The 16,159-nt window shown below is 43.8% G+C and overlaps 1 protein-coding gene across 4 annotated transcripts; it reads right to left on the bottom strand.

Moving 5' to 3' along the window:
• Positions 1–506: 506 nt before the first annotated feature.
• Positions 507–15,913, bottom strand: spry1 (sprouty homolog 1, antagonist of FGF signaling (Drosophila)). 4 transcript variants are annotated; one of them, XM_086009551.1, is made up of 2 exons: positions 15,126–15,913; positions 507–3,429 (listed from the first exon to the last, which is right to left on the bottom strand). In XM_086009551.1, exon 2 carries the CDS (start codon positions 3,372–3,374, stop codon positions 2,400–2,402), a length of 975 nt encoding a protein of 324 aa, XP_085865677.1. In that variant the 5' UTR covers positions 3,375–3,429; positions 15,126–15,913; the 3' UTR covers positions 507–2,399. The 4 variants fall into 4 exon arrangements, with proteins under 4 accessions (XP_085865677.1, XP_085865686.1, XP_085865708.1 ...); XM_086009560.1 differs by lacking the exon at positions 15,126–15,913 and adding an exon at positions 14,360–14,605; XM_086009582.1 differs by lacking the exon at positions 15,126–15,913 and adding an exon at positions 13,741–14,184.
• Positions 15,914–16,159: the final 246 nt, after the last annotated feature.

Genomic DNA, 16,159 nt, shown 5'->3' on the forward strand with positions numbered 1-16,159 from the left:
ATAAACACATGCCCAATCCAACCACAATATTCCAACATACCAAACCACTTCTCATTCTACTTAATGGAATTCCTGATCCAACAGAAAATTTGGAAAACAATCCCTAATTGTCTCGTGTTTGGTGTTCTGCAGCAATAATTATAGTCAAATTCACCACATTTCACCCAGAGAGGCAGCATAGTCCTACCTGATGTGTAAAGCTCAGAACTGCACCAACCTTCTGCATTTTCCCACTCAGCGATTGTGCTGTTTTTGGAGATTTTCTTCAACAAAGTTGAATGATTGATTGAATGGGTAGAGGTGCAAATATCTGAAAACCAGTGTTCTTTTCAAATGTGGAGGCTACTACAGCTCACTTTCCAGAACTTAAACTGCACTTCAAAGTATGTCAAGTGCTTTGGGATATTTTTGAGAAACGGAATAAGGCACTATATAAATGCAATCTTTTTAGAGCATTACATGGGAATCCAAAATAAGAAAAAAAGATTCAGACAACACACAAGATGGTATTTTCATTAATTTATATATTTCTGCCTTATAGTTAACATATGCATTTTCTTTTGTGCCACCCTTAATTTTCTCAGTAAGTAATGATATTTGTTATATTCAGAAATGAGTAAAATTTCAGACAGCTTTTTGAAATAAATACCATAAAATAATAGAGCTTCACATAATAAATATTCTTTACAACAAAAGAAGTTTTGAGACATTTTAAAAACAGTCATGATTCCTCAAAACTTTCTTTCTTTTACATAAAATATATACACAAAGAAAGCCACAATTTGGCTTGAGACAGAAGCATGGAGAGCTCACTGGGGCAAATTTAAGAAAATAAACCAGAGTACAGTCCCATCAATTTAAAGGCAACCCAACATTTAATTATGGATGTCACAATAAAACAGTAATTGATATATATCAAGAGCCTATCTGCATTTTTCCAATGCATCTGATATCCAGTTATTGCCTCTCAGAAGATATTGTTACTCCTTTGTATAAAACGCACCATTAAATCAATATAAAATTAAAGGGTATTCTGTACCTCTGCATTAAACACCCTCAGCAGGTTAAGTTGAAATGTAAAACCAAGACTGACCTACCCTTTAAAAAAAACAGGAGAGGCGATTTACAGTATGGTGGATATTGTTCAGAACACTGAGCTTTGCAGTTGTTTGGACCAGTACAGAATTTGAATGATGATAAAAAGTCCTTTGTCTTTCCTTGTAAAATAATTACCATATTTATCTTTTTTCTAGTGTCCGATATAACTCGCACTTACTTACACATAAAGATGTGTTAAGGACGTGGGGCACACATTACAGTACAGAATTTGAAGTCATACTATTTCACTGTGTATCACATAATGGAGCAAGTTGTATTCTTTGAGAGGGTGGTTATAATCTACATTTATAAAGGTTCCTAAGTACCATGGGATTGTAACGGAGGTGAAAACTTCCAGTGTTGACTAAATGTGGCAAAACTATAAATCCAATATAAAGAGCACATTAACAATTTCTCCACAAATAGCAAACACTGGAAATGTTCCCGTCTATTAATATAGCGTGACTAATATGATACACTGGTGTGAAAGTAGTTTTTGAGGTGACCAGTATAAGGACACGCGAGTATAGTTTCCTCTCTTCACTATAAAGCACATGAGTGCAAAGCAGAGAACACAACCTTTACCGTCACATCTGCTTCATCACTATAAAAACAGGGAAAAATATACCCTGGATTATTTCAGGAGAATTTTCACATATTGTACATTAGAAATATCAGGTAACAATTTTATAAAAGAGTAACAAGAAGTCAATTAACCTAGTACATCACTTGTAAATGTCTCACTAGAACAGGCTCTTTGAATGGTAATAGTTAGTTTGGTGGCAGCCAGCTTGGTGCAGGGCCAGTACCGATCGCAGCACCAGTGGTTTCCCCCAATTATCTTGCTCGTCAGAAATTGTATTGTGACATCCATATAGTAAACGGATCAAACCCCCCCCCCCCCCCTCAGAATCTGGTTAATTAGTTTCAATTATACTAAAATTTTTGACGATTTGTAAAGAATAGCAGTATACTTTGTGTAACATGAAAAATCTGTGGACAAGACAAATTAGTTAAGGGGGCTGTTTGCAGGTGAGAAAGCAATGGTTTACTCCTCTGAAGTGATGTGGATGTCTTTTTACCCATGGGCACCAGCAACATTCACGATGCTAAGCTTGACAGGCAGAACTGGAGCCGTTCCACGTTGACAGAAAGCAGCCATCTCTCGATTGTAGAATGGGCTACGGTTAGAATAGTGGCTGCATTCTGATGATATCCAGTCTTAGACTGAAGCGGGTAAACACTCACGCATGATTTCAAATTGAAAAAAGAAGAGTGTTAAAGAGCTCTGCTGCCCCGGATCAAGAGGGTTTGTCCTCCCCTTGAGTGGGACAGCTCTTGAGTTTGCAATACACAGTATTCGAGTTCTTGCATCGGCACCCAGGCCGGTTTACACGATCGTAGCACCCCTGGCAAAGTTTGATGCAGCCCTTGGCTGGAAGGTAGCAGAGTAAACAGGGCAGAAACAAGGACATTAAACCCATGCACAAGAACCTGGAGCAGCAGTGCGAATGGGAGCATGAGCAAGGATTGTCCGCACAGGAGTCCTCGTCGTCATTGGAGCAGTGGTAGAAGATTCCCTTTACCAGGCACATGCATGTACCGTACTCCACCGTGCTCTCTGCTGAGCACAGGCACTGCTTGTTACAAGCCAAACATGAAGGCAGTGTCCTTGGCGCTGTGCACTCTCTGCACTTACATTTCCCACACTGCTCGCATATAAATCTATGCTTTGCCAAATCCTCCTTCCCTAAGCATTTCAGCTCATCCGTTGTACAGGCAGATGGTTTAGGTTGTATTCTAATCGTCCGGTCTGATCTGTGGTGACTGGAAGTTAGCCGTGTCGGTGGTGAACGTCCCAAAAGTCCTTGCTCGGATGATGCACTACTGTTGCTCCCTGAACTAGCTGCACTACCTGTGCTGGTCGACCTGCTCAACACAGGCATCCTGGTGGAGGGGTGGTGACCAGCATGTGTGTGATGAGTGGACCGATGTTCATAGTTATTATTCACATTGATCGGTATCACTTCGTGAGTCCTTTCATGCTTGTCATGCCGCTGTGTGGGTCTGCTACTATTAATACTACTAGCCTTCTTTGCAGTAGCCGGGCCTTCTGTGTACTCGTTGCTGGTCCTGATTGCTTTAATCTGATCGAGGGATAAAATGGCAGTGTGCTGCAGCTCCCGTTCATAGTCAAGTCTCTGCCTGCTGTCGAGAGAGGGCTGCTGGATCACAACCAATGAACCACCACCACCATGCTGAATACGGGCCTCCATCTGTGGTGATCACAACTTCCAGCATTCACCGTAGACTTGGCATGCATCGGAAATTCTGCCAAAACAAGTAGAGAGGAAAAAATATATTAGGGTCACATTGCTAGACACAGCTATAATTTATGGGATCGCAAGGATCCCAGGCTACTGCAAAAGAATAGACTCAGAAAGCACTTAACCCACTGGACTGTGGCCACAGTTTCCACAATGAAAATTACATTTGGATGCACGGGGCAGCCCTGCTGGCGACTAAAGTTATTTCTACATTGGGCCAGATTCTGATTAACAGTCTGCACACTCATTCAAACCCTTGCCCCTCAATGGGAATGTTTTCCTATCTCTTGGTAAGATTGTTTGATCTACTGTATAAGGGGGCTGGGTTCAATCCTGCCCAGTTAAATTCTGCAGACATGCAAGGAGCCAGATCATTCCTGAAGGCAAAGTATATTAAGAGTGGGAATTGTGAGAGGCAGGAAAACATTTTTCTCTCTGTTTATTATAGCACTTATATATGATGCGCTTTAATGAAGCAAATTGTCCCATGGTGATTAACAGAAGGACAGGAATTGGGAGGCGAGAGCAGGTGGCCAAAGGTGTGGTACAAGATGGAGCTTTTAAGGCACATTTTGAAGGTGGGGAGAGACATAGCAAGGCAGAGGAGTTTAGGAAGAGAATTTCATATTTCAGGCCACGGGCTCAGATGAGCAAAATATGCATTCAGGGACATAGAGCTACAGGAGATTACAGAAGTAGGATGATATACAAATGAAGACTGGTGCTTTGAAGCCAGTATGCTGGGGGACAGGGAGCTACTGGAGATCCCGAGTACTAATATGTTAGGGGAACAAAATTTTGTATTAATAGGGATCATTAAAATCAGTGTTTACCAATTTCCACCAATAAATCCCTGGAGTTTTTCAGGTGATCAATCAGTTTAAAAAACAATTTCCACCAGAATGTGAGGAAAAAAATATCCTCGACACTTCCCATTAATCAGGTCCAGAAATGTGTATGCATCGCATGTTGCATGCTGTACATGCTGGCCTAGAAATTGGGTTGTGGGTTCACCAGGGCTGTAGCGCCAGAAATTTTGCGCCAGCGTTAATGCGGCAGCGCCCGACGAAAATTCGGTTGCGCCGGGCCCAGACGGCGGCGGGCGCTAAAGGAGGGTTTTAGCGCCTCAAAACGGGCGTTCAATTGGGTTTTCCGGCGCTAATCCCCCGCTGCGGCACCCGATGCGGTGCGGCAGGCTGGGGAACTGCAGGCCTCCTCCTTCTGTTGAGGAGGAGCTGCCTGCAGCCGACAACTGACCGGCGGATTCCCCCGACATCTGAGCCCGGCACCTCGGGGAAGTGCCGGGCTCGCAGCACACACACATCAGGGCCGCGGGGGGGGTGATGCAGGAGTCCGGGAAGGGAGGTGCGGGCAGGCGGCCGCCGGGAACGCGGCCGGCCGCCGCTCCACCTTTATGCGCCGGCGCAAAGGCGTGTAAGAACCCTTTCCACAATCGTTGGTTGCGCCTGCCACGGGCGAGGCGGGCGCAACTGAATTTGGGCTTGGGGCCGGGTTACCACGGCAACCGGGACGCTGCGCACACCGATGACGTCATCGGTGCCGGCGCAGCGCTACCGGCTAACGCCGATGGTAAGGCCCAAGTCAATTTCAGAAACGGCTATAATTCCAGCGCAATGCCCTCCAGCGCCGCTAATTGGGCGCTAACCCCACTCAATTTCTAGGCCGCTGTGTCCACGTCACGGATGCAATGCGCATGCATCTCCAGACTTGATTTTTGGCAGGAAAGGAAACAAACACTGTGCAATTTAGATTGTTTTTAAAGGAGACCTACACATTCTTTAGGTACTGCTATTAGGACTACATTCTTTAGACTGCAGCAAACGTCATTTCCCAGATGGGCATGCGGCAAGGACAGTTACCACAGAGCAGGTCATTTTCACCTTCACCGCCTGGGCAGTAATCTGGTGGAGCGGATCTGTATGCCCAGAGTAGGTCCTGCCCAATTTTCATCCCATTCAATGCAGTGAAAATGACCTTGAGTCTCCTAAAAACTGAGACCACCAATCAAAGGCTGACTCAGGTCACACACCAACATTGATTACTGAAAGCAAGATTGCAACAATTTTCAGTATCCATTATCTGACCATCATAGTGGCAACCAAACAATCAACAATTCTTCCAATTTTACTTTAAAAAACATTGGACAATTAGATCCTGGAGGTGATGACATTTCAGCAGCAATGAGGTGTGAAGTAGGCACAGAAGCAAGCAAAGTTTTTGAAGTTGGAAGTAGGTCATCTTGGATACGCAGTTTGAAGCTCAGCTCAGGGTTGAGCAGGACACTAAGGTGCGCAACCTGAGTGAGGAGCTGGGGATGTATGTGGAATCAAGGACAGAATACAGAGTTTCTGATGAGAGCTAAACAGGATGGCTTCGGCCTTGCTGATGTTTAGCTGGAGGAAGTCGTGACTCATCTTTGACGCTGTTAAGACAGTCAGACAGCATAGTAGTAGTCAAGGATGGAGATGGACAAGTGGTGTGTGTCATTGGTATACATGTGGAGATTGATACTACACTGATGGATAATGTCGCTGCGAGGCAGCGTGCATATGAGGAGTAGGAGGAGAATGAGGATGAAGCCTTGTGGCCATGCTGACATGGAAAGAGAAGCCATAAAATGGTTTATATTTGTTGAAGCCCTGTGAGTTCTATATTACAGGTACTGTTAGCTATTTCACAATACAAAGCATTAGAGATTTCATTGCAGGAAAAAATATTTTTTGAAATCTGCAATGGAAATTGATGACCACTCATTCAGCTATTTTCCTGTCCTTTAGAGCTCCTTTTCTAGCTCCCTCCACATTGTCATTTCCCTCCCTGCTTTCAAAGAGCTCTTTAAAACCTGTTCCTTGACCATGTCTCCAGTCCGCCCCCCCCCCACTTTAATCCTCTGTTTTCCCTCCTGCTCAACGTCCAGCTTTTTTCCTCCTTAATGCAGTGCTTGGAGATGTCTTCCTGTCCCTGAGGAGCACGATAGAAATACATGCTGTGAATTACTTTAATATTCCCTTACACCCCTTTAGGCCCTTTCCCAGGTAGAAGACAAAATCCTAGGACTCTACCAATGCCACTCTTGAGCTGACAACTAGGACATGCATGAGCACAGCTGGGTTTGCGGAGTTCTTTCGCTGTGTTTGGACTGCAGTCTGCATCTCCATCAGATCTTGCAGCCAAGACTAGGAACTCCCAATATATGAATTACAGGAATGCATAACCCAGGTCCTGACATTATACCACAGCATTGGAGCACAAAAGCTTTTACTCTTTTTGATGGAATTATACCTACTTTTTAAGGCTGTATAGTAGTGTAGGTATAAATCTTGCCACAGACAGCCATAACAAAAGATATGGTTGCACAAAAGATTCAGTTTGCTGTTGCACTTTTTTTTTTAAACCTAGACTACCTCATGATAAAAGTACAGCATTGCCAAGACCAGAACCAATATTGTATATTCTATTTCCAACCTTTGCCCATACAGTGGGTGGAAGTTTACACAAGAGCCTCAGTGAAAGGAAAGGTCACCCGCACCAACTCCCACACTATACAGCTAATCACTTGCATCTCTGAAGTGGAGCCACTTTTCAACAGGTTTTGCATTGTTACATGAAAAATTATGAAAATAAAAATAGTTACGTAATAAAGATCAATACAATTTAATATATGGGCATCATTAAGCAGCCCAATTACAGATTATGTAGTGATAAGAGAGAGAGATTAAATTCAAATTGCTTATATTGGAAATTAAACCTTATTCAATTTTGAAAATGATCAGACAATCAATAAAGATAGCTCCCCCGATGGCTCAGAAAGGTCTTGCATTCAATCCCTGCTCTATGCTCAGTTAGCTGAACTCAGTTGAAATGGCAGTAAAGTCCTATAATTACATAGGATACACAGCATTGAAACAGGGCATTCGGCCCAACCAGTCCATGCCGGCATTTATGCTCCACTCGAGCCTCCTCCCGTCTTTCCTCATCTAAATCTATCAGCATAACCCTCTATTCCCTTCTCCCTCATATGTTTGTCCAGCCTCCCCTTAAATGCATCTATACTATTCGCTTCAACCACTCCCTGTGGTAGCGAGTTCCACATTCTCACCACTCCCTGCATAAGTTTCTTCTGAATTCCCTATTTATTTTTTTGGTGACTATCTAATATAGATGGTTATGCTCTTCCCCATAAGTATCTGTATCCACTCTATCAAAACCATTCATCATTTTAAAGCCCTCTATTAGGTCACCCCTCAGACTTCTCTTTATCAAAAGAGAAGAGACCCAGCCTGTTCATCCTTTCCTGATAGGTATATCCTCGCATTTCTGGTATCATCCTTGTAAATCTTCTCTGCGCCCTCTCCAGTGCCTCTATATCCTTTTTATATTATGGTGGCCAGAATTGTACGCAGTACTCCAAGTGTGGTCTAACCAAGGTTCGATACAAGTTTAGCATAACTTCACTACTTTTCAATTCTATCCCTCTAGAAATAAACCCTAGTCCTTGGTTTGCTTTATTTATGGCCTTGTAACCTGTGTCGCTACTTGCAGTGATTTGTATATTTGTACTCCGAGATCCCTTTGCTCCTCTACCCCACCCAGACTCACACCCTCCAAGTAATAAATAAGAGCAGGAGTAGGCCATATGGCCCATCGAGCCTGCTCCGCCATTCAATAAGATCATGGCTGATCATCAACCTCAACTCCACTTTCCCGCCCAATCTCCATATCCCTTGATTCCCCTAGAGTCCAAAATCTTTCGATCTCAGCCTTGAATATACGCAAAGACTCAGCATTCACAGCCCTCTGGGGCAGAGAATTCCAAAGATTCTCAACCCTCTAGAGTGAAGAAATTCCTCCTCATCTCGGTCTTAAATGGCCTACCCCTTATCCGGAGACTATGCCCCCTAGTTCTAGACACTCCAGCCAGGGGAAACAACCTCTCAGCATCTACCCTGTCAATCAGAATCTTGTGTGTTTCAATGAGATCACATTTCATTCTTCTAAACTCCAGAGAGTATCGGCCCATTCTACACAATCTCTCATCATAGGACAGCCCTCTCATCCCAGGAATCAATCTAGTGAACCTTTGTTGCACCGCCTCCAAGGCAAGTATATCCTTCCTTAGAGAAGGAGACCAAAACTGTGCACAGTACTCCAGGCGTGGTCCCATCAAGGCCCTGTACAATTGTAGCAAGACTTCATTACTCTTATACTCCAACCCCCTTGCAATAAAGGCCAACATGCTATTTGCCTTCCTTATTGCTTGCTAGCCTGCATGCTAGCTTTCTGTGTTTCTTGCACGAGGACACCCAAATCTCTCTGAACACCAACATTTGAAAGTTTCTCACCATTTTAAAAATATTCTGTTTTTCTACTCTTCCTACCAATGTGAAGAACCTCACATTTCCCTACATTATTACTCATCTGCCACCTTACTGTCCACTCACTTACTCTATCTATATCCCTTTGCAGACTCTTTGTATTCTCCTCACAGCTTACTGTCCTCCCTATTCTTCCTACCAAATTGTAATGCCTCACATTTATCTGTGTTATTCATTTGCCAATTATATGCCCATTCTGCAAGTTTATTAATGCCTTCCTGTAATTTGTTGCAGTCCTCCTCAGTTTGACTATCCCCCGCAATTTGGTGTCATCCGCAAATTTAGAAATTGTGTTTTTGATTCCAAAGTCTAAATCGTTAATATAAATTGTGAACAGTGGTCCCAGCACTGATCCTTGTGGAATACCACTTCCCACCTTCTGCCACTCTGAATAGCTACCCTTAACCCCTACTCTCTGCTTTTTGTCTTGAAGCCAGCTAGCTATCCATTCTATTACTTGTCCCCTGATTCTGCATTCTCTGACCTTATATTCATTAGTCTATTATGTGGTACCTTATCGAAGGCCTTTTGAAAATCTAGATAAATTACATCTACTGCATTACCCTTGTTTACACTCTCTGTTACCTCTTCAAAAAATTCAATGAGGTTGGTCAAGCAAGACTTTCCCTTTTGAAATCCATGCTGACTATTTATTATATTTTTGGTTTCTAGGTGTTCTTCTATTTTCTCCTTTAGTAGGGATTCCATTATTTTTCTTACCACTGATGTTAAGCTGACTGGTCTATAATTTCCTGGACATGTTCTATCTCCCTTCTTAAATATAGGTATTACGTTAGCTGTCTGCCAGTCCTCTGGCACTACACCTTTTTCTAACGAATTATTAAATTATGTGTAGTAATGCCTCTGCTATCTCTTCCCTAGATTTTTTTTAAATTGGCCTTGACATTTCTGGGCTAGGTAATTGAAAAAAAAATCAGCCAAAGTACCTACTGCTGACGGCTATCCAGTGATAGTGGGATCAGATTTGGCTGTGATTCCTTGCTCCCCCCACCCCCAAAGCATAAAAAACTGCCAGCACTCATTATCTAGGTTCACGCATTGAAGAATAGCTGCTTGGGTGAGATACCAGAGGAGCTTCCAACACCCATAGAACGGTACTGCAGCTTGAGCCAGTATCTTCAGGAGACGAAGTGTAAAATAAAACATACAGATATGCATTAGTAAGAGTACAACATCCAACAATGTTAGTATTAAGTTGCTAATCGTCGACAGTCAATAAAGACCCCCTCCCCCACCACGAAATCATCTAAAATAGCAGATTATCCTAACACCAGCTCAGTGGATCTCCTTCAATGCTGCATAATAAAAACAAGCAGCGGTGTGCATTCCACTAGATGGGATCCTTTAGAAGTGAAAATAAACTATCAAACAAGGGTACAGGGATTAGAGCATAAACTCAACTGACCAATTTCAATTCCCAACCAAAAGATTGTCACACTTCAAGTCCCACTCTAAAGACGCCGTGTCCCTTGGCCTCACCTGCCTCATTACCTGCTAGGCTTGCTCACAATAACAGGATCTTAACAGGAAGGGGGAAGGAAAGAAAGGAAGGAGGAAAGACAGAGAACTGCCATTGTCTGGTTCAATCTCTTCAAACTATGAACCCCTTTGGATGCTGCTGAACAGGAATTAGCGGGATCCATAAAGACGCCTGCGGCAGGCACATCACACCCCATTCTCCCAGCGGAGAATACGCACAGAAGAGGGAACTTATTTTATTGCTTTCGGGTTGGGGAAGGCCTTATGAAAAGAACAGGGCTACTGCAGTTAAGTCATATTTGAAGATACATGAGTATCACAACTTGTACTAGAAATATATAATGGTAGGATACATAGCAAAAGAACTGCTTTATTGTTACATTTTACAGTGAAAAACTAAATATAACCTATAGCCCCAAAAAGACTAAAATCAGTCTAAAAAAGATGAGGGAAGAAAATAATTTGACTTATTCTAACAATGCTACAGATAAAGTTGTCCTGAGTCTCACACATTTTTATTAAACTCTACTGATAGTATGCAACACTTCAAATTTTCAAAATGAATATGATTACTTGTCTTTTTTCTGATATTCAATGCTAGAAACCATACAAAGTGAAGTCAGCAATTGAAGGGTTAAAGTACTGGCTTCATATGCACAACGCTGGTGGGAGGAGAACACAGTCAGAAACATAATGCTCAATGCCATCAAACATATTTCATGGTATCATCTACCTGTTCTCATCCAAAGTAGTTTTGGCTGTGCAACTGTGAATTACCGTACCATGCTCTCTCTAAATGATATCCTTCTAAAGGTACAGTCTAATAGAAACGTCGATAACACAACTGCAGCACACTTAATGACTTGCATATTTAATGCATAATCATTATTCCTACAAAGTAGCTATCGAACAGAGCCCAACATTAACACTATATACCGAAGTATCCAGACATTCTCTCTCCCATTTCTTCCCCACCCTGAAAAGAAGTCTGTTTTTTTTTAAATGGTGGGATTTCAGACTGTTGTATAAGTTGTTGTACCAAAGTGAGGACAGCAATGGGTTAAAACAACTGCCTTGCACAGAGTTGCCAGGATCTGCTAGATTGCCCTAAGCACCTGGTACTCAGCTCTTACAGCAGAAGGATTATACTGACAATGAATCATTGGATCTCGGTCAGCACGAAACAGGACTGAATTAAGAGACTATTACCATGTGGTATCTATAATGCGGTTTTAATTTGGGAGCTTCCACAACACTGCACAGTGCTAGTCTTATTTTTGTGCAAGAGGCATTCTTGCCTTCAAATGCCACAAAAATGCAACCACTTACTGAGTGTTTTCCACACATGGAGTTGAATAATATAGTGGTATGGTTAATAAATACAGTTCAGTTCTTAATTACTTGCACAAATATAACACAGATTTGAAACAAACACACTGGAAAATTATGCATAATTTAACAATTAGGTTTGAAAATCCTCCCCCACCAAAGCCACAAAGGTTTTCTTTTGCTTTACAGTAAAGAGTACTGGCACAATTGAAGGAGTGAGGGGCTGTCATTGTAAATGTCCTCATGGAGGACCTGGCACTAATGTGTAGGTTAGTTAGAGCGAAAGATAACAGCTTTACTATTCAAGCACCGATCTGAATTGATGGGATCTGCTGAGAAAACAAATTTTAAAAACTTGCAAAGCACAGGTATAAGAATTCAGAATCTGCCTTTCATGGCAAGTGACAAAATTGGTCAATGAGCTTAAGTGGCAGATTAGATTTGAATTTGCAGTCTTGCTGTTACTTACTGTTGGAAGAACATATACCAAGCACCTTCAGCCTGTGTTCTAACACCAGTAACAGCAGCACCTGAAGCAATAATTTGGGTGATCAGACCTCGCCCTGAAAAGTCTACAGTTTAAGCACATCTGATTAAAGGATGGAACAAAATGTCTTAAACGTCAGGCTTTCAGTGCCATGGCTGAGGGCGCAAAGATGAGTTGGTGAAAGATGATGAGTGTGAGAGATGGAGTCTGGTAATACAAAAAATATGTATAAGGGGGAAAAAAGCATGAACAGGCCAGGATGGAGTTTCAAAATTGAATATGGAGTCCTACCAAATTAAAGGATTGCTACCCTAATAGACTTTGGTGTTTCTAAAACAGGACGTAACATTTATCTCAAGGAAATGTCAGAGAATATTTTTTCCCCATAATTAATGGCCTACTAATGAAATTGTACTCTCACAAACCATGCAATTTCAAAGGTGCATGTTCCTGCAAAAAAAGAGTTGCTAATTATGGAGAAAAGCAGGCACTCTCCCACTTTACCTCAAATGAGGACTCTCATCCAAAGTCTATCACACTGTTTAAAAGTATCTAGATTAATGGGTGGTGTAACGGTGGCTAGTAGTGAATGGTTGGGTACAGTAGTACGGAGCTCTCTGGGGAGAATGTTTGCCATAGTTTCTGGATGTTTCCAACTATAAAATGGTGGTATTCTCACATCTGATGGGAGCTTAGTCACCATGGCATTCAGTTTGAGCAAAACTTAAAATCTAGCGCGGAAAAACTAATCCATGTTGGCAGAGTGGAAGAACAAATCAAGATTTTTTTTTTTTGCAGGCGCAGTTTGAATATGAAATGACCAGAATATATCGAATCACTTATAATTACCAGTCACTTCATATCGAAAGCCCATCGTGTTTTATCACAGTATGATAATGACAGGAAGTATATTTTAGTGGTTAATAAAATTTCATAGCAAATGTGCCAACTGCAAATGGAGCACGTTAGCTTACACTGAAATGCCATATGTTCAGCTCTTTTGGCCAGTTTGTAAGTTACCTTTTAATAAAAGTGGAGGGGTTAAACTGTGATAAATGACGGCCAAATCTAAAGGTCAGATCCTCACCAGAAGCACCTACTGTACTTCTTGAACCCTTGTCAACTACCCATCATGTTGACTCACAATCGGTAGTCCCGCACGAAACTGCACCCAAAAGAGCGTACAACATTTTAACATGGCTCTGCCACCAGTTTCGAACAAAACCTTTCTAACTTTGCAAGTTACAAGAGACGTGTACGCAAGCACCTGCAAATAATAATGCCTCTTCAAACTGCTTCTATTATTTAATAAGCCCAGCAGAATGCCAACGTTTTAAAACTTCTCAGTGGACGTGCTTGTAAGAAAGCGACCAACATAAGCGAGAACTCGCTTGGGAAATGAGAAGCCGGGGTTCGGGTTTCACGATCCTGAACATGTACCCAGAGAATTTCCAATATTGACCTCAAACGGTTTGACCCAGGAAGACTATTAACGTCAAACTTCACCTTTGCACCATTCTCTGCAATGGACAGAACCCCCTGGATGCCCTCCCCCCCCAACACATACAATTCCTGACCTTGCCATTTGACTTTGCTCTCTGACCTGTGCGGTTGGCACAAACCGGACTGGTGTTCCTGCAGCTCCGGTCTGAAGAGGCTCTGGCGGTAGGGGAGGGGTGGGGAGGGGAGTGGGCGACCCGCTCATGGCCATCGGAACAAATGGCACAAAAACCACCAACACACACAAAGTATTTTTTGTGTGTAAATCAAGCCACGTTTTAGGATTATTGCCTGGTCACAATCCGGCGGACTGGATCAAACCCTGGGACCGACGACAGAAGGGATCTCCGGGGGGCCGAGCCGGCTCCCCAGGCGCGCTCTCTCTCTCCCCGCCACACCGCGGCCGCCCAGCCCAGCCCAGCCCAGCCGACCCTCTGGCCGAGTGCAGCCGGACCGTTCACAACAAAAAGCCCCATGCACAGAATTGGCCGAGGCACCATCGGGAGGAGGAGGAGGGGAGGGGGCGGAGAAAACGCCCCCCGCCCTGCAACAACCCGCAACAGTTTTTGCAATCATGATTGAAGGAGCTCCTCTGGACACATCTGACAACAGTGCAAAGGTCCGACAGCCCCCCACTACTTCAATACGCTGCACGGATCCGAATCCTGCTCCAGCAGCCTCACCCGAACCAATAAGCTTGATCCCCCCCCCCCCCGGATCACCTTGTTGCAAACAGCCGAAACTCTGCAGGATCCGAGAGTCTCCTCTCCGGCACTCAGTGGGCGAAGGGGAAACGTTCCGCGCTCCCTCTACTCCTCCCGCCTTTGGGCGCAGATCTCGGGGCGATTATTTCCAAACTTAAGTCAGAAAAGAAGACATCAAAAGCCCGCAGCCGAATGCCGGTGACTGTAGCCAGCAGCACCCTCTCGGAGCGCAGTTAAACTCTGGTTAATCGCTGGTTCACCGAGTGGGGAGGGGGGACTGGAGGGGGCGGGGGGAGGGAAATTATGAATGAAATCCAGCAGCAACAGCAGGCTGGCGGGCAGGGGGGATGGAGAAGACCACACGGGGGCGGACTTTCCACCACTGCCAAACACTCGGCTCATTCAACTAGATTGGGCATTTTCACAAGTGGAAGAGGATTCATCCTCAACAACATTATTACAAAATACTGCGGATGCTGGAAATCTGAAATAAAAAGCAGAAAATGCTGGAAATACTCAGCAGTGGAGAGAGAAACAGAGTTAACGTCAGAAGGGTCATCGACCTGAAACGTTAACTCTGTTTCTCTCTCCACAGATGCTGCTGAGTATTTCCAGCATTTTCTATTTTTATCTCAACATTATCTTCGGCAAGAAAAAAAAGTTAGCTTCATTTTGGGAAAATTTTAAATAAAAACATCTTACACTGTGCTATGAGAATTAATACGCGTTTGTAAAAGCTAAACACGATTTTTTAAAACTTTTTTTAAATCTCGAGGACTCTTACCTATTTCCATATATCCACCAAGTACAAATCCATTTTATTATGCAATATATAAAGTCTTTTCCAAGAAGGTAGATCCAGTCTCAAGCCTTATATAAAAACCAGTATTTAGGAGTCACTGCGTTAAGTCGTCGGATCGAGAGAGAGAAAAAAAGCCAAGTGGAGAGTGAAGGTGAGGCAGCTTTGCCGAGCTGAAGCAAGCGGCAGCCTTGCGGTACAGTGGCCCCGAGACACAAGAGTTGTCCCCCGCGGACAGCGGGATTGCTGAAGGGGCAGCACACCGGGGCTCTCCACTCCAATCTACACACTGCCCATCCACAACAATGTCCAGCAGCCTTGGGCTATCTCCTCACCCGCACTCTCCACACTGCAGCCGTGCGCACTGCTGCCTGTCAGCCGCACTGTTCCCTTTTTTGTATGAGACTCTCCACAAGACACGGCGACTTTTCCGTACGATGGGCTCCCGCCTGGACACCTGATTTCCGATATGAAGCTGTCACCAGTGCACGATATGGCTGCATGTGTTATTGTATGTTATGATACTGCGTGTGGAAAGACTCTGTGCTCGCCGTTGGTGCCCGGTGTATCTGCTGTATGTTATTGGTGCGTCTGATTGGGAGGCTGTGTCTGTAAACGTGAGCTGCCCCTTTATCTAAGAGTGCGGAGTTCCTCGAACACAACACACCGCTTGCTCACTGTTGCCCGCTCTGGACTTGTTCTCAGTGCCACTGACGACTGGTCATTATCCACGAAACGCACGCCACATTCCCTCCACCCTTATTGGTAGACACTTCGCATTCCACAGCTGCTCATTGGCCAAACATTTGCATTCCACCGCCGCCCATTGGTCTCCCGCTCCCCAGAAGCAGAAGAAAATGGGAATAAAGAGGATACAAGATATCCGGTCACTGCTGATTGGTTATACCAGGACTCACCGCAGTCAGCGGGCTCTGATTGGATCAGTGGGAGGATACGGCACTTTTTTTGCTGATGCGGATTGGTCGGGTTAGGGATGCAGGTTAAACGCTGAAACTTGT

The sequence above is a fragment of the Somniosus microcephalus genome, chromosome 2, assembly GCF_052327205.1.
Source record: "Somniosus microcephalus isolate GS21.2 chromosome 2, FLI_Smic_1.0, whole genome shotgun sequence".
NCBI lineage: Eukaryota > Metazoa > Chordata > Chondrichthyes > Squaliformes > Somniosidae > Somniosus > Somniosus microcephalus.